At 43.3% G+C, this 18,646-nt stretch overlaps 2 protein-coding genes and 1 long non-coding RNA gene across 3 annotated transcripts in view; 2 read left to right on the forward strand and 1 right to left on the reverse strand.

Moving 5' to 3' along the window:
* Positions 1 to 4,740, reverse strand: part of LOC115547528 (LHFPL tetraspan subfamily member 4 protein) — a 17,763-nt gene extending 13,023 nt beyond the window's left edge. The window contains exon 1 of the mRNA XM_030361835.1: positions 3,497 to 4,740. Coding sequence (XP_030217695.1) covers positions 3,497 to 3,902 — 406 coding nt within the window. The 5' untranslated portion in view covers positions 3,903 to 4,740. The remainder of the gene's footprint in view (positions 1 to 3,496) is intronic.
* A 3,220-nt stretch (positions 4,741 to 7,960) lies between these two features.
* On the forward strand, positions 7,961 to 13,135 carry efhd2 (EF-hand domain family, member D2). The gene is made up of 4 exons (XM_030361837.1): positions 7,961 to 8,462; positions 9,951 to 10,098; positions 10,320 to 10,454; positions 10,884 to 13,135. Exons 1-4 carry the CDS (start codon positions 8,173 to 8,175, stop codon positions 11,013 to 11,015), a joined length of 705 nt encoding a protein of 234 aa, XP_030217697.1. The 5' UTR covers positions 7,961 to 8,172; the 3' UTR covers positions 11,016 to 13,135.
* Positions 13,136 to 16,125: 2,990 nt separating this feature from the next.
* Positions 16,126 to 18,338, forward strand: LOC115547547 (uncharacterized). Its single transcript, XR_003977384.1, has 2 exons — positions 16,126 to 17,012; positions 17,441 to 18,338. It is a non-coding gene; the product is annotated as an uncharacterized LOC115547547 (long non-coding RNA).
* Positions 18,339 to 18,646: the final 308 nt, after the last annotated feature.

The following is an 18,646-nucleotide window of genomic DNA, read 5'->3' on the forward strand; positions in this document are numbered from 1 at the left end:
AATAATATCAACATTTTCTCTGATATTTAAATCACATCTTGTTTGTTGCATATTATATTATGCTAAATGTACATGCCATCCATCATTTATTCTAACCCTAACCCTGATTTGAATGTATTCTAACGCTAACAGCAATGCCAACACTAGAGACAATAAAAAATAAAGTTTTTATTTATTTTTTTATTTAAAATCTGGGCACCTTTCAGTGTCAAATGTTAACTGGTTTGTTTCATTTGATTACCTCCACCTATCAGCAGCATCCGCCATGGCTCCAAAAACCTGACTGGTTAATATGACATGTGTGCATACTGATGCAGACGTACACCCTCCATACACCAAACCTTAGGTTGTAGGGGAGAAGCTTGACAGGCATGGGGCCAAGACAACAGGATCGATATTCCTATAATAAAATCTGAAATATCACCTGAGGGATCTTTCCGTTACACCCCTACCCAACATCCCAGAATCAGCTAATAAACTCACTCTTGGCAAGACTCAGGATCAGCAACCCATTTGCCTGTATATATATATACATATATGTTTGTCAATTATGGCACCGCTGCGCTCTTGACTATCCCTGGAAGGAGGGATCCCCCACTCTGCGTTCCTCCTCAAGATTTCTTCTAATTAAGAGGAGTTTTTTCTTGCCCTCTGAGGGGCTAGGGTCAGGGGGGGGGGGGGGGGGGGGTCATAAATATATGGCCTGTTAAGCCCTTTGAGACTGTACCTGTGATTAAGGGCTGTAAAAATGAAATTGAATTGAATTGAATTCACACAAATAACGGACACACGCGCACTCTGGCTCGCTCGCTGTTTGGTGTGTTTTGCACTTCCTCTGCACGACCGGCACCGTCGGCCGCTATGTGGGTGTAACGTAAGTGGTGAGCCGCATGGCTACACTGCCGGGAGGGGAACGCTGGCTCCACCCAGTAAATTGCCTTGAAGGAATACAGGGAAACCGACAGACTGCAATGGTGTGAGAACACAATGGATTTCATGGAACAGGATTTACTGATTCTCTTAAAGCACACCTTGATAACCCTTAATAACATAATCTGAAGTAAATGACTGTATTTCTGTCCCTTTAAGTGCCGGGTGGTGTTCATAAATGCCCGGCAGGCGTTCACACTACTGCTTATATACACCAGGTTGCTTTCAAAGCTCAATGTTTAAATGCCAGATGGGGAGGAAAGTGAGATTAATTATTCCCCTGGTGGCTTTCCATACATGCATCCCGACTATAAAGGCCTTGGCCTTGCACGAGGTGTGTGCGTGCGATAAGACCATTAATAAAGCTTTGCTGCTCCTTAGAACCTGATTGTTAGCATGCACGGCTAACGGCTCTGTCGTTGGCGGAGTGCGTGAGTGAATGAATGGAAGGCTGCACGTGAACCAGGCTCTTTTCAGCATATTCAAACGCGGGCTGAAGCCATTCATTCACATGCATGTAGACCTACATTATGCAAGTACATCCAGGCACACGCATTCTTAAACCTCTTTCAACCATCTCCTGACCTCCTTGTTCACATACTATTATGTCTTTCTTTCTACCCGTGTGCGGGAGAGGCTGGGGGAAAAGAGGGTAGAGGAAGAAAAGGAGGGAAAGAGGAGAGTGGGAGGGATGCTGAGAGTGGGAGAAGATGGGGGAAGGGGTGGATACAGTGGGGGAGAGTAGTCTCTCCCACGCGCTATATGGCAGAGTACAGAGGGGGCATATAGACAAGGATTTAGAGTGTGCGTGCGTTTGGTGTGTGTGCGTGCGTGCGTGCGGGCCGTGTGCGTGCGTGCGTGTATGTGTGTTGTGTTCCTCCCAGGACAGTTTCCCTCCTGTGTGACGGCCTGTGTCACACTTAGTTCTGTTAAATATTGCAGACGACAGGTCAGATGTGAGGCACAAAAATACTAGCCTAGTATTTCTGATTCCTGGGGGGGACTCTGCACTCTAATGGTTTTAAACTCGGCTGTCAGGCACAAGGAGGTTTTTTGTAGCTACTCTGATTTTGAATAGGATTTTTAATCCGCTTCACCATAAGTCAGTTTGGATAACAGTGTCGGATAAGAGACTAATAAGGAGGGAGGGGAGGAGAAACGGAAGGAAGATTAAAAGAGGAACAGAGGCAAGGGAAGGCTAGGGAGGAATGGGGAGGGGAAGGGAGGGGAGAGCAGGAGGTATTGCCTACATATGATGCTAATTGTTTTTCTCAGGACCGGGGTAAAGGTTTTCAATACTGCCTGTTGGCAGAACAACAAACAAAGCAACCCTTTCATCCCAGCCTTAAAAATAAATGTTTTTCCGTCTTCATCCTCTGAACTCGTGCTTCAAAAAGATGAAGAAGATGATGCTGAATCATTCATTCAATTCATATCTGGACACTCCAATAATATCCAATACAAGCGGATTCTCAGGTCGGACCACTTCAGATATGTTTCTGTGTTGTATCTGTCTCTATTCCATCCACCAAGTGTAGAGTATTCACTTTCCCATGGAGCTCTGACTGTCCTTATGGCCTTTGCATAGACAGCCTGTTTACAAGAACTATGCTCAAGAAGATGCTACTGCTATAGCTTCAGCTACAGCTACTGCTTGTGAATTGTATTCTATTCCTCAAAGGTGCTTGCTTGACTGCCTCGACAAACACCAACATCCCACTTTCGAATGTTGGCCCAAGTTCGTCCACGCTGATTCGCTGAGGGCTCAATGTTGTTTCAGGGCCTGGTCTGTCAGGGCTATGCTGATAATCGCAGTGGAGCAGAGCAAGAACGGTGGTGGTGGGGTTCATTAGGCACACAGGATTAAGACAACCATCAATCCCTTACTTCTACCACAGACAAATACATCCACACACGCACACGCAAACACACACACACACGCACGCACACACATAGACACAGACACACACACACACACTGAAACATGCATAAATTCTGGCATGTCTCATCATGTATCGTACAGGCACCAGCCATACTAATCCTCATCTCATCAGAACAATCCCCACACATGAGGAAACATCCCATGTTCAAACAGTAATCCAATCTGAATGAGATCATCCCTCCAAATAATAGAAGCTGGTGGTTTAGGCCTTCAGGAACATATCTCTGACTCAGTGTGTGTATAATTGGGTTGAACGTTAACCAATAGTGGACTACCATTTGGATAAATGACAACCAAACGTTGTCCACGCAACAAAAATCCATTGTAAGGTGCAGTGGGTCTGTCGTTGCTGATGGCTACCATCAACCTGCATGCGGAAATGACTGCTGCATTGCTTGTCTTGATTTATAGAAGAGCATGAAACTTGGATATGTTAACGGATACCTATACTGTAGGCCCAATGTTACAGAATGCAACCGATATAAATAGAACCAATATCCCGTTTCAAATACACACCTATAGGCCAATAGAGGTGAGGGTGACAACGCTTTGGTAGAATTGGCTATGGAAGTGTACATCGCAGGCCTGTGTGCCAAAGCCCTTGTGTGGCTGTCCATCACCTACCACATAGGAGCTGCATCCAGGCGCAGGTCTTGTACACCGTGGAGGTGTTGCAGAAGAAGAAGAGCATCATGCAGGCGATGCAGCTAAGGGTCAGCACCATGGACATCAGGACGAACACCGACGCTGCCTTGAAAGCCCCGGACGGGATCGAGCTGAAGTCGGAGAAGCTCCCCACGCACGTGAGCTCCCGGTTGGGCGAGCCGGTGCCGACACAGTGGTGGAAGAGGCCGAAGTAGCCAGCCTGCGGCGTGTTGACGCTGTCCCCGATCCAGTAGGGCTGGATGAACACCACCACGTTGACGATGGCGAAGCAAATGGTGAAGATCGCCCACAGCACCCCGATGGCGCGGGAGTTGCGCATGTAGTTGTCATGGTAAATCTTGGAGGCTTCTTGCGAAGGCAACATGTTTTTTTCTTTTTTCTTTCTTCCTCTCTTCCCACTGAAAGGACCGCTCTCTCAATGGCTGAATGCTGTGCTGTGGTTTGGAGATGTCTGGTGGCCCTGCTGTGGCTTAATGAGCCCTTGTATCCAACATTTGTTAATTACCAATTGAGAATCCCCTGTTCTTTCCAGCGTTATTGTCATTAAGCGGGCCTTGCTGTCTTTCATAGGGTCCAACATACACTAACTAAACCATATGGGGACCATTTTTTTTTACAACACTGAGGGGCAATACATCAATCAAGTGAAATGCTATCGCACGTCAATAAAAACACCATACAGTATCAACGATGAATAATTTACAAAGACCAGGGATTAATATTGCTGTCTTAATGTTTCCTTTCCACGAGGCTACACCAGAAATGAAGCAATGAATCCATTGAAAAGGATATTCTATGTTTCACAGTCGACGGGGAGGGGATGGGGGGCGTTAAAGCCGCGTTGCAAACTCATCCATCAGTCCAGTGCGTTCCTCATCATGCCCGTTATCATCGTTCCGGAGGAGAGATGCGCCTTGTTGCCTAGCGCCAGCGGTGGACCCCGATTTTCCATCCGAGGCATTCGCGGGGTGCTCGCCTCCACCGCTTCGGCAAATGGGAAGGTCAAGGCAGATTTCAATCAAATCAAATACAAAAATACAACTCGCCAAATCAACAGCAAGCCTCTGTCAATTTCCAACAGTCCTTTGCTGTAAATCCGATATCCTCCGCCGTCCCGACTCCATTATCATCCTGTTTTTGTCGTAGCCTACAGTCTCTCTCTCTCTCTCTCTCTCTCTCTCTCTCTCTCTCTCTCTCTCTCTCTCTCTCTCTCTCTCTCTCTCTCTCTCTCTCTCTCTCTCTCTCTCTCTCTCTCTCTCTCTCTCTCTCTCTCTCTCTCTCTCTCTCTCTCTCTCTCTCTCTCTCTCTCTCTCTCTCTCTCTCTCTCTCTCTCTCTCTCTCTCTCTCTCTCTCTCTCTCTCTCTCTCTCTTTGTCCTCCCCCGCTTCGCCCCGCGGATCCCTCGTGCAGACAGTGCGACCGCAGAAGATGCTGATGCTGTACTGATGACAGAAGCGCTGTGCGTTAACGTTCACAGCTGCCCGGGAAATGTACACCAGCGAGTCTCCGCCTCCTTCTTCCCATCAAAAGTTGGGTTATGAAGTATGCTAATTATATAGTCGCTACAGTTAGGCCTACGTGAATAATTGGCTTAATAACTAATCGTCCGATTTGGATATGTTATTTTCAATCAATATAATAACCATAAAGCATTTTAAAAAGTTTAGGGTGCTGTAAGATTAAAGAGCAATACTTTTACTTTCATTAATTCGATTTTTACTCACGATTGCCTTGTCAATCGTGAGTGAGTGAGTCAAATGTGCTGTGAAAATACATTTTTCAAATCGACGCCTCTGTATGAGCCAATTTAGATTTTAGACCGCTCCCGGGTCATTTGCGACAAATCAGGGCCTCGCTTCCCTGATTGGTTGAAAGAATTCACCTACCTTTCCATCAAAGATTTAACACTTCTGAATTGAGCTTACATTTATGGATCATGGAAGAAGCCGAGAGTTTTCTTTGTGTTGTTTTGCTAAATATTTCTCACTTCCACCTTCTGCATTCTCTCTTTATAACCCTTAAATATTACCTACATCACCTTCAAATATGAATTAGCATTATTATAGTACTGTTTCATTTTACAAAGACAGAAAGAAGGCTATGAAAAGTTCTAGAATATAACCAGGAATCTTGGCTCATCCCTCCGACAGCCAAGAGTTTACAATCATTGAGGTTTAAGTGAATCCCCTGTTACAGCTCGAATCGAACAATATCTGATTAAAAAAGAAAATGCTTTTGGCTGAGAGTTATTGACAGGAGGGGGGTTGTGTATCCCCATGGTTATGGCTCACGGCCATGTGATGTGTGACGTTATTTTAGCTGGTATGCATCGTTGATAATGAGGGATGTTGAAATGCACCACATGCCACGTTAGAGTGTCTGAGAAGCTCAACCCTTTGGAAGCAGACAACGACATTAAACGCTCCCCAGATGGTGATCCACAACGATATGTGGTGTTAAGTATAACCTCTTGGCTTGTTGTGATGTGGACATACACAGGGTTTTACACCGCCTTCTTGAATAACGCTATTATTTAAGTAACAGTGAGAAAGTATCCCCAATGGGTCGGTTGACTGTTACACAAGGCACTGTGTGCGGGGTGTGGGCTTAGCTTCCCCAAGGGGCCACGGGGGGCAGGGGGGGGGGGGCAAGGGCCATACACAATTGCTGGCCACCCCCACTGCCCCTCCCCCCCTAATGAGTTGCATATTAATAATTTGCTTAGTAATATTAAAAGTATGCATAATATTGTACTGGTAAGAGTAGAAAATGTGTATGCTGAAGTCACAACTGTAGATCACTAAACCCTAGAATCTCTAGGTCAGCTGAGAGATTACTATGTCAAGGCAGGCGTTGAACAGATTAAATCGGAAACGGTTGACTGTTAAGTCACTTCAGTCAAGCATTCATCATGTCTCAGTTCTTCAATAACAGAGTTCTGTCCACTCTAACTGGCTGTGCATCTGTGTGGTGTGACCAGCTCGGCTGGCTGGCTGCGTAAGTGGAAGGTTTTTTTGGGAGTGTCCTTAGTGTGATTTTTTAAGCAAAGGGAGAGGAACAAGCTGCCCAGCAGTTCTTATTTGTAGTGTTACTTTAAATCTCCCCCACCATTGCTCAACTAACCTCTGGGCTGGTCTGGTCAACGGGCTGCTAATGCTTACCGCTGCACTCTTAGCACGGCTAAACACTCCAGTTGGCTCTTATTCTCGTCTTATTCTGTGTCTTTTGAAGGTTATAATTTATTAAAAGTTTCGTTCTGAAGGAGTTTTTTTTTTTTTGTTCATAATTTTTCCAGTTTTTTCAGGATTGACCAATGTTTATTCAGAAAAGTACAAACGTTCACGACTTCACATAGCCTATGCATTCATCTAACAAGCAGCACACTTTTAAATCCAATCGCCTTTTGTTCTTAAACAAACGTTTTTACTAAACTATTCGAATGTATATGTTTGTTAAAAAAATTGTTTTGCCTACATATGTATCTGATATTAAATGAGTTCATTAAAGAACCATGTTGCAGTTGGGTGTACATGTAGTTTACTTTATATTCCAATGAGAATTCAAATTCACGTAATGTTATGGAATGATTAATAAATAACACGCAGAGAACTTAATTATTGCTGCGATAGAGCACGGCCGTTCTTTTGGGCTGGTGGGGAAACTGCTCCCCCGCCCGAATGCAACGGCATTGTCTGCGTCTTTTGTGTATACACCACTGCTGGGGATATGTTTCGGGCTGCAAATTAATGTTGAATACTTGCAGTGCCTTGACGAGTGGTGATAATTCTTCCAAAATATATATATTGAAAGATTCATGTTTTTTATATGCACGGAGGTCTTCTTTGCAGCTGAAGGCGCCGGGCATGTCTTCAGCCACAGCAGGGCGCTTCTCGTGCCGTGGGGCAGGGTGTGTGAGCGTCTATTACCGTAATTCATACGTCTTTTGCACAGGGCAAGCACGCCCCCTGCAGTACAAGTAACGTTAACACAAGATTTTACTCCGCACCGAACTATATTATCAAAATATATATCAGGTAGGCTACCGGGTGAAATAGAATTCATGAGATTTTTGCAATGTTTTGATATCAGCATCTACTACAGATATATGTCGATTCAAACAGGGAATGTTCTTTGTTTTTTTTTAAATGGTTAAGTTTAGACATTAGGTGAGCCACGTCCACGTGTGGTGTTTCATCCCGTTTTCCAGAATTATTCTTGAGGTTACTAAACATTCCTTCGCCATCCAAGTCCAAAAAACCTCGCGTCCCGCAGCAGGCAGCGTATCAGGTTCTTATACTGCGGTCTGGTCACCGCGGTCCTGAAACTGCCGGTCCTGTTCCATTCAACGCGCTCCGCTTTTAGCTCAGAACACGTGTGCCTTTAAAAGGCGTGGTGATGCTTCTGGTACGTAGCTTAACCAAGAGGAAACACAACCAGTCGTCTGAATGTAGTTGCTCCACGCTGGCAACTGGCTGTGTGTCTCTTATCACTATCAACCCCCATACTCACATCGTTTCGGGAGGAGTCACCCAGCAGCAGGTTGCTAAGTGCTTCACAGACTGTATGAGTCGGCCCAAGACGTGTTTTTTCTCTCGCGTTTACTGGAAGTAAGCGTTTACGTTACACTATTTGAAAATGGCCACAGACGAGTTGTCGTCAAAGTTGAACCGTAGACTCCAAATCGAGGAGGGAGTTGAAGAAGCCGTGGCTGTGGACGGGATGATCCAGCAAAACGAGGAGCCACTGGAGAAGTCCTCCACGGGGAGCGCGGACTCGGAACTGGGCGCTAAACTGCTGCGGCGCGGGGAACTGAACGAGGGAGTGGGTGAGCACCTCCAGCCCAGCATGAAGGTCTTAAATCCCTACACGGAGTTCAAGGAGTTCTCGAGGAAGCAAATCAAAGACATGGAGAAGATGTTTAAACAGTGAGTCCAACATGACGACATGCCTTTCTGAAGGAGCTTCGATTGACCCTTGTTTACTGTGGTGTTAATGGCTTTTCAATTCAATCTTGAAACAACTAAGTAGCCTACCCAGCAATGGGCGTATCAACGGATCAGACTGAACATTGTGGCTCAGCCATGGTAAAGCTCACAGTTCTTATTTACCTGGCTAATAAACCAATCACAACTCGTGGTGTGATAATGACGCGACATGTCGAACACGGCACTTTTAAGGGTGTGACATTTCTATCGATTAGTATTTCTTGGTTAGAATGGTCGATATGGGTGTTACTGGCATTTTAACGTGTGGGATATTAAGTTGAAGAGGCCATTGCTCTTGCAAGAGGGGAAGTGTTCTATCTGCCCAAATATGGATGTCCATGCGTCCTTTACGACGCTGTGATTGAGGAAGCTGGGTAATGATGCATTTCCTCTAAAGCGCTCAGCTTACAAAAGAGCTTGCGCACTATTAGTTGATATTTTCGTTTTCTGTGAAAAGAAAACCATAACGTTCACCCTGTCGGGTGTTTTTCACCAAAATACATTTTCCTTTAGATATCCCACAGTAATTGCTTCTGAACCCTTTATTTAGTCCCAGAAATCAGTCTCGCTGGTGTGCAGGACAAGCAAAGACAAGCAAGGAATCTTAAGAATCAGGTCATGGTTCATCACAGAAAAAACATACATGAACTTCCCTCAAAAGTTAACATGGAAAAATACAGGATTTTTATTTTTACTATTTCTCTATTCTACTGCAGACGGAAGGTGCTTCGTGTTGCAATCAAATTGACAAGTTAAGTCATGTCATTTTATTTGTATCGCTCTTAATCACCAGGTTCCGTCACCAAGTGCGGAAATTGCAGGTGATTTACAGGCCATATATTTATGACACCCCCTAATCCTAATGCCCCAAAGGGCAAGAAAAAAACATCCTTATTTACCAAGGAAGAAAAATCTTGAAGGAACACAGATTGGGGGATATCCTTCCAGGGATAGTTAAGAGGGCAATGGTGGCCATGATTGACATACAAAGTAGTTTTACAAGCAAACATTGTAGTATTAAACAAGACTGAATGAGTATTGTCCATGATGATTGGTTTTCAGGGTTGTGAGCAAGCTGGTAGCAGTCAGACAGGTGTAGAGCATAGCAAGGTGTTCAGTCAGACACGGCCACCCAAAGTTACAGGGATTGAACATTTTGTATGTATCTGTACTCTTATTGGCCAACCAATTAAGTCATTGATTCTGAAGTCTCTAGCCTACTGGGACAGGTTCCATCTTCCCTAGCCGGTAGCGGTATAAAATCTCAATCGGCTCATACAGACGCAGCCCTGTAAACTCGAAACGGATATTCTCAGAGATCATTCACTCACTAAAAGCTCATGGAAGCCATTTCTTATAAACTACATTAATCTAGGATAAAAATGGGGTTACGTTTCATGTTTGCGTTTCTGTCCTTCTTGTGGCTAGGTTCGACGCAGGAAAAGACAACTTCATTGATCTTATGGAGCTTAAACTGATGATGGAGAAGCTGGAGGCACCGCAGACCCATCTGGGCCTGAAGAACATGATCAAGGAGGTGGATGAAGACCTGGACAACAAGCTCAGCTTCAGAGAGGTGAGTTAAGAGAGGGTACGACCCAGCAGCTCTTCACTGATGCACAAACCCCCGCAACCTCCGACCCATGTAAACCCCAAACTTCCACAGAGGTCGTTTTTTTGTTAAAGCTAATTGATATGATTTAGGCGTTGTAAAGAGGGAGAGCAGTCTTCCTCACAACCTGTTTAAACTCGCGTGGCGTTTTTACAGCTTTATACTGACCTCCTGTTCTTCTACAGTTCTTACTCATCTTCAGGAAAGCAGCAGCTGGGGAGCTAGCAGAAGACAGCGGTCTCTGTGTCCTGGCTCGTCTCTCGGAGATCGACGTCTCCACCGAAGGGGTGAAGGGGGCGAAGTCCTTCTTTGAAGCAAAAGTAAGGGCGCTTGCAGGCCACTTTCAGCCGCCATGGTTGTAGAACTGATTGCTGAGTTGCAAACAAAGGCTAAATGAGTCCCAGAAGTTTCTGTACAAAACAAACCTGAGCAGAACACAACTGCAAAACATTGCCAACAACTTTGTTGTGGGGAATTTTAGTCACACTTAGACTTACAGACAAAAATAGCTTCTTTCTGTCTGGGATAAATGAAGTGCATCTGATTTGTACCTAACACTCAATTGGTGCTCTCTATAGTCAACAAAATGAATAGACAGCGATTTCTTTCTTTTTCTCAGCGTTATTTTAAAAGCCTTAGTGGGACATCCGGTCAGAGCCTTAGGAGTTGTGATGTGACAGTGCAATACACTGAACTAAACTAAAGCAAAAAACACAGGCTGAACATGTTATATACTCTACCACCAACAGGTACAAGCTATCAATCAATCCAATCGCTTTGAGGCCGAGATCCGCGAAGAGCAGGAGTCCAAAAAGAAGGAGCTTGAGGAGAAGAAGACCAAACAGGCTGCGTTCAGGGAGCTCCAGTCTGCCTTCAAGTAAAGTTAAATCACTGTATGGTTGCTGTGACCTCCTGTGCCCCTTACCCATTCCCTTTGTTGCTACTGATTCATTCCCTCCTTCGCCCTTCAATTGACATATTGGATTGTCGCTCTTGACTGAAATGTTGAAGTGGTTTTCATATTCCTTTAAGCTTCCTCTTAATGTAATTAACTTAATTATTTTTATATTTACATGTAAACTGAATTGGGGTTATGTCCAATCCATTTATTTTTTACTCTGATTGGTGTTAGGTTTAACCCAGGTACACGTATTGTATTTGTTTGTAGGTGACGGGCAAGAACGTTAATTTCAGCACAAAGTACCAGTCACTGTAGTCCATGATTTGCTTCTGACTAGGTTACTAGTCAATCTCAAGTCAAAACGATCTTGTGGCTTTTACCACAAGGCTGACTGATCACAAAATATGACTTGACCCACCATTCCGTCTGCATAAACCAGGTACTTGGAGTCTGAGACACTTGAATGGCCTAAGTTAGATGCCACACCAATCTTCTCCTACAGGTCTTCCCCTATTAAGAAGTAAATATTTTTTTCTTGTTTCTTTATCACATCGTTGGTGATACCAGATAGATCTAGTATCTGAACCCTGATTTAATCCGACTAGTTATTTTTTCCCTTTCACTTGTGCCATAGTTGAATCTATGGATTCAATGTGTATTTTTCTTGGTGAACAAAAAACAGGATTAATGGGTACATCACAAAGGTCCGTTAGGTATTTGTTGTGTGTAGTGCAATTTACTGCACTATTTAATGCAGGTTTATAATCAGATTTTATGCGTTTGGTATTGGACATTTCATGCTAATGATTTATCGTGTGTTTTTTGCCCTATCTGTATAGAGCTGCAAATAACAAGAAACACACTGCACTTAATTTAACATGTCTCGATTTGTATTTTCACCCTAGCACATGCAAAAAATAGCATACTAAATGTTGTTTGTTTCTTTGCAACACTTCTTTGACTTTAAGTGTCAATCTCGAAGACCTCCAAAGAACTTGGTTAAAATGAATGTCAGTTGAGTCAATATCGCTGATGAAAGCCCTTGTATTTGCAGTATTATGAATGTTACAAACCGGGTGCTGCAGGCGACTTCGCCCTTGTATTCAAATCACAAACAGTGCAGTTAGTGACACTGTTTCCATCACCTAGCGGCAGTTCCCTCAGAGTGTGGTGACGCATCAGGGTGTGCGTAGCTGCGTACAGTTATTTTATTTAGACGTAGCGGCCTCAAAAGAACAAAACGGAGATCTTCAACATTGCCACTTGAAGCTATATCATTGCAGTGATTTGTCGCAGTTTGACAGATGTATTATTCATTTCAATGTTTATTCAAAATATATTTCCTAACGGCATTCAACTAAGAAAGTAAAAAGGTTTTCATTAGATTCAATCAGAATGTTTTGTAATGGGTTACAAAACATTCTAGGTTACAGAATGTAACCCAGAATGGGTTACATTTTACTTTGCTCCTACATTATATCCTCCATTGAGATATCTGAACTGCAAAGTTTCCCAAGAATCAAACATTCCCATCCATGGGTCAATCCAACCAGGGAACCCAGCTTATTTTCAGACAAGTTATAACTACAACTCCAGCCACTAGTGGCTGCTATTTGGAAAACTAACATAGTGCAGCATTCAGAGATAGTATTAAGAGATAGAGTTATCGGAAGGAGAAACACCCTGATCTTTGACAGTTGTTGTTATCTAGTCATGGGGCAATAAACGGATCTGGAGTACCTCTGATTTGAGAATGTAACATGTTTGTTTGTTTTGTTCATTGATTAATCTAGTTTTAATATTGTAGTTGGTTTTGCATTCCTACATTCTTCTTCAATTAAACATTACAATTATCTTTCAGAATAATAGGTGGGGTGTATATTGTAATGCGTCAAATATATTAGTTTCCCGTTGTGTATTATAATCTTTAACTGGACCTTTTTTGTTTTTTATAAAGGTTTATCTAATTGTGATAAAGGGTTTTTCTACTGATTTTATATATGGTTATGTGTTGGGCTTCAAACCACTGTCTGTATGCGGGTAATAATAAACCATAACCACCAACATAATTTTTGTGTTGGTGGCAAGCATTTCAACTTGGCCTTTGTTTTGTCCCCTAACTGCTCAATGTGTGTCTTAAATCGTAAAGAATAAGCAACCTATTTAAACACCAGCCCACCGGACGCTGGCTCCTCTGCTTTAAGTAGGATCACAGTTGCTGAAATCAGAAAATCTGCGGCACTCAACTCATACCGGCCATTTTCTGGCCTTTCTCATTTCCTGGAGTAGGCCTACTTCAACTTCAGCAGCCGTTGAAACGTCATCAAACTGTCTTGTTAGTGTTTTGTTTGAGAGACCCCTAGTGGTAGAAATTACATAGTATTCCTTTATGCTTTCCTTTACAACCCTCAACCTTTAATAAATAAATGAGGACTTGTATTGCCTGTCACTTTCAGTAAATATATACTTTTTATTACAATTAAATGTTAAAATACTAAAACTAAAATTAAACAAAAAAGCTACCGAATTAAATGACGCCACTGAGTTTTTCTTTATTCAATTGTTAGACACTTCTCTTCCTCATTGGCTTTAGTAATGGTGCCCACTGCCCCCCAGTGGATTCAGACAAGAGTAGAGGCTCTCAGGTGACACAACACCGATAGGTATTGTTGCGTGTCCGTTTGAGTGGATTGTGGATGTTGTCAGACGATACACTACGAAGCACTTCAGGACTCTACATCACAGGTATGACTAATCACATACTATTTTTGTAATGCATATCAGCGCAGGTTTAAGCATGCTCACCATAGTCTTGGCATATGAAATCTTCTAAGGGTTGTATATAAAAAAGTGGAATGTTTGTATAGGCCTAGTTTTCACTCTCACTCTCTCCCTCTATCTCTAAATTCATGAATATTTGACTGTAATTTAACCAAGTTACAGCTTAATTTTTGTAAACATGAGTAGGCCTAAATGGATAAGAATGCTGTCATTTTTTAAATGTTTCTTTTATTTCAACCTCTCCTCTTTCCAGGCATTATTTCCTTCCCCTTTGCCCCCCACAACTCCTGGCAAGGAGCCAGTATGCAGAAAGCGCTGTGCCTCCAGGTTTAGTGTCCGGGGCTATCCTCCGTGTCCCGCCTTGTCTCACTCTCACCCCTCTGCACGTCCACTCCGCAGTGGCTGCGCCTATCCTTCCATCACCATGTCTTTCACTGGCTCTTCTTCAAACTACGCGCGCACTCATTGTCAGAGACACCCCAAAGCGAGAGGTCAGTTGGGACGTAATGGCTTAACCCTTTTAGACAAGGATTTTTCTACTCGTTGTTTGTGATGGATTGGATTCGGGGTTGATTTTATGGTTTTTCTTCCGATAGATAACGGGGAGAAGGATGACGGTTATAACAGCTCAGCTGACGTCTCCCCAGGTCAGGCCACTCCAGCCAAAGCTGGAAGGACCCATCAAGAGCTCCACAAAGAACTGCTACTGGCCCACAAAAAGTATGTCAGAAGCAACGTGCATATGTAACAATATCCTTTTTTTATTTGATCAGAGCCAAAATCTCATCCAACGCTCCCTTGTTTTGTTACTATCGTAAGAGGACACAGTGGCTTGCTCTCATGGTTTATGTAATGCTGGCCTCATTAAGTATGCATTAGGCTTTCTCAGTCGCTCTCCAGCATGTGGGTTCTCAGACTGCAATCATACACCTTCTCTCCCTCACGTGGCCCAGTTCCTGCCAATAGAGGCTAGCGTAATTCACGGACCCATCGTTCTTTTTGATTTGACTCTTTTGAATGTGCAAGATGATCCAGCCAGATGAAAAAATGTGGATAAAAAATGTTCAATTTTCTTTTTAGATAATTTAAATCAACTCCTTTATTTAGTCTCTGTTGGTCAAATCTGACTTCCACAAGCGACCTTTTTTCAAGTCTTTATAGGAAATGGCGCATGTAACATATTTAGAACCACCACATTTGTGGATTGACACACCAATGGATGTGTTTTAAGACCCGCTAAACCACGGCTTAGTGCCGGAGGAGTGATGACTCATTCTCACTCCACCCTTCAAGCCACAACCACTCATCCACTATTAGACACGCAGATATAAACCAGGATGGGCGTAGGATCCACTGGAGAGCCCACACGCTCACTTTTAAAATTATTGAATCCGTCAGTGTAAAGTCCACTTAATTTCCTATTGAATCTTGAAGAGTACGACACGATAACACAATCCCTCAAAATATGAGTCAGAACATTTCCCCTGACTTCCAGGTGCCATCTTTCCATATGACCATGGACATGCATGAGTACTGGCTCCGAGGTATCCCAAATTCCTAATGAGTTGCTTGATAACTGCAAAGATATACTAAGTTGATCCTAAAGAAAAATGTGCATTACATTTGACTCTTCACCGTCTTTCGTGTAAATGCAGGAAAATCATGTTCCTGGAGGACCTTTCTCAGTTGTCGGGCACATTTATGTCCAAATATCAAACCCTCAAAGAATCTACTATGCATAACATGGCTCAACCGCTGGCCTCCATGCTGCTCTACTTCTGTTCTTCCGGTGTGTGCGTGACGTCGAGCATGAAACTCTAGAAAGGCTTAATCGTCTTCTGGCTTTGGGAAAGGAGTCTATTGTCATTTTTTTGCAGGTTTTACGCGTGGTTGAAACAAACCCTTACTTTGGCGGGAAGGGGGTATTATTACATTATATTTATTCTGAAGTCCAAGCCTAATAAGGCATGACAATCACAATCTATCTCAACCTTACACGAAGCGACTTTAAGTCAAGATTTTGATTGTTGTGTATTGTAATCATCTTTTCATATGGCCTCGGGTCCAAAATGAACTGATCTGCAGTCGCAGAGTAGGGTGCTGATTACGTTTGCTGGTCAGAAGTAGTTTGGCTTTAATTTTACATTTTGCACAGAGGCCTGGTGCTGAGCAGCAAGTCTGAGCTGCAGAAGGCCCTCGAGAGAAGAAAGAAGCAGCAGTCGGAGAGAACAGAGGGACAGGATAGAGAGACTCCTCTGGATAAGGTGTTGTTAAAACGTCAACAGACACATCTTGAGGTAAGGCTGCCAGATCTTCTTTGTTCATATGACCAAAGAACTGGCTCCATACATGCACTTATACATTTAAAGGATCACAGTGGTTTAGTTGTCGGTTTGGTAACTTTATTTCAGAGGAGGAGACATTAGGATAGAAGCTACAACCCTTCTTCCACTTTCGCCACATAAACTGTTTTTAAGTATTTAATGATCTGGGGCAGCTACTATCGTCTCTCCTCCTGGCTTCACTGGGAAGCCAGGTGTAACCCTAGATCATTTGTTTTCCATAATGGCGCTTCCACTAGTCAGTTGCGGTCGGAGGAGAAATGTAAACGTCATGGAAATGATGCTGCTGGCCGCAATCTCATTTACATTGCATTAACATTACATTTAAATTGTTCCACCCATTTCAATGAGTCGGTTTTATTCAAGGTTTTATGTGGAGTAAGAAAATAAGTTATAAATGGTAGATGAACTGCATTTAAATAGCATTTTTCTAACCAGTGGCCAATCAAAGCAATTTACAATCATTGTCTAATATTCCCCCATTCATACACACACCGACAGCCATGTCATACATGCAAGGTAACCGCCAGTTCTTCGGGAGCACTTAAGGCCCTTACACACCAACCAGATTATTGGTCGTTGGACAGTCTGGCGAGATCAGTGACCTGAGTCTGTTTGGTGTGTGCTGTGTGATCGTCAAAGCCGTCGGTGATCTTTTCACGCTGTATTCTTGTCAGCCGATTGCACAGGTTGAATCGGCCATGACCAAATCGGTCGGACTGCCTTTTCCCGCCAGACTGTCCGACGACCGATAATCTGGTTGGTGTGTAAGGGCCATTAGGGTCTGGGGTCTTGCCTAGGGAAAGCTCGACAGCGGGATAGAACTAGCAACCTTCCGGTTACAAGTCAACCCGGTATGCCTCCTGAGACCCTGCCGCGCCTATAGATAAAGTCTATGATTTTTAAATTAATATTTATTTATGTACGTTGATGTATGATCCAAAGGCAAATGCGGCAGCTTCTATGTATATATACAGTGTATATATATATATATATATATATATAGGTCTATGCCTAGTGCCAACCAAAAGAAGGTGCGCAGGAGATTTCCTTCAAAGCCGCTTACCCCAGCTGGCTTCTCCAGGGGGGGGGTTAGCTCATTACTTAGCCCCTCATGCTACAGGAAGTAATCACAGCTACCCTACCGAACAAAAACAGAGACATGTGCATCCTTCCTGGATGGTTCAGTTCAATCATTACAATGTTTACCCCGCTTTAAAGTATGAAGGGGCCCTTGATGAAACAGTATCTTTATTATGTTGTTCTTTACTTTTTTTGGCAGAGGGAAAAAAAGCACGAACAGCAGTTATGGGAGGGAGCCGAGCTGTTTGAGTTCATCAGAGTTCGTCAGAACTTAAGAAAGACCCAGACACCACACAAGGCTTCTGATGCTGAAGCCGATGCAGCAGAATGAAGGTATCATGGATGGTTGCTGAGGTGGGACCCAGCCGGACTGTACCGATGGATCAGACCTGTTGGCTCCAAGTTGCTGTGACCACAAACCTAGCAAAACCCAGTGGAGATCCTTCGATTCCTTTTAATTGTAGGGGTTGTGCAAGGAGGGTGATGGATGGAATGGCTACAAGAGGCACCGCTTTCTAAAGATACAAGGAACTATTTCCCACCCACCACATCTGGTAGGTGTAGGGACCAGACATTGCAGAAGTGAATGGAGCCCTTTAAGTCTCTTGAAATTCCTTTTCTACATCTAGAACATAAAAAGCTGTAGGTGAAAACAGCTAGAGGTATCTTATTTCGTCTGTGTGCTGGTCAGGAGGTAAGCCGACATTGAGTGATCCAGGATCAGTTAACCAAGCCAGACCATGTCCCGGTATTTAAAGATAAAATGTAATGAAAAACAACTTGACGAGTTGACGTTTGATTACACTTGCCTAGTTATAGAGATGTGCCCTATTGAGATTAGTTTTAGACCAGTTTTAATATTTAAGGTTTATTTGTTTACCTTCTCAGTTTAAACCATATATTCTGTTATATCATCTGCCCTGATCATTATACATCATCATTCTATTCATGCAGCTGTTGGAAATATTCAATAAATTCCTCCTCTTTTACCATCATAATGGGTAATGCCACTGTTGGAGAAACCTACCAGATAGGCCAGATGTCTGTATATCTTCAACACACTCTTCTTGTAATAAAAGATTACTTGTTTTACTCTATGGAATAAGCTCTTAACTCATTAATCACAACCAAGAAGAGAATGCAATGAAGTTGTGTTCAACAAAATGACAAAAAACCGAACTGTCCATGGAGCGACTGAAGCTCAATAAGAAGGGACACTTTTATCCTAGCTCTCTCCCCTCCTTTCCTATGGTGCAGCTTTAACCTCTTGGTCCAACTTTGTTCCTGGAACAGTTTCACAGCATGCCCTTCTACATCATCATGTTCGCCACCAATTCATATCTTATTCTCACGTTCGCGTTCATCATCTTTGGAACATATTGGTGAATTAATGCAGAGTGGAAAG

Source organism: Gadus morhua, chromosome 7 (genome assembly GCF_902167405.1).
Source record: "Gadus morhua chromosome 7, gadMor3.0, whole genome shotgun sequence".
NCBI classification, from domain to species: domain Eukaryota; kingdom Metazoa; phylum Chordata; class Actinopteri; order Gadiformes; family Gadidae; genus Gadus; species Gadus morhua.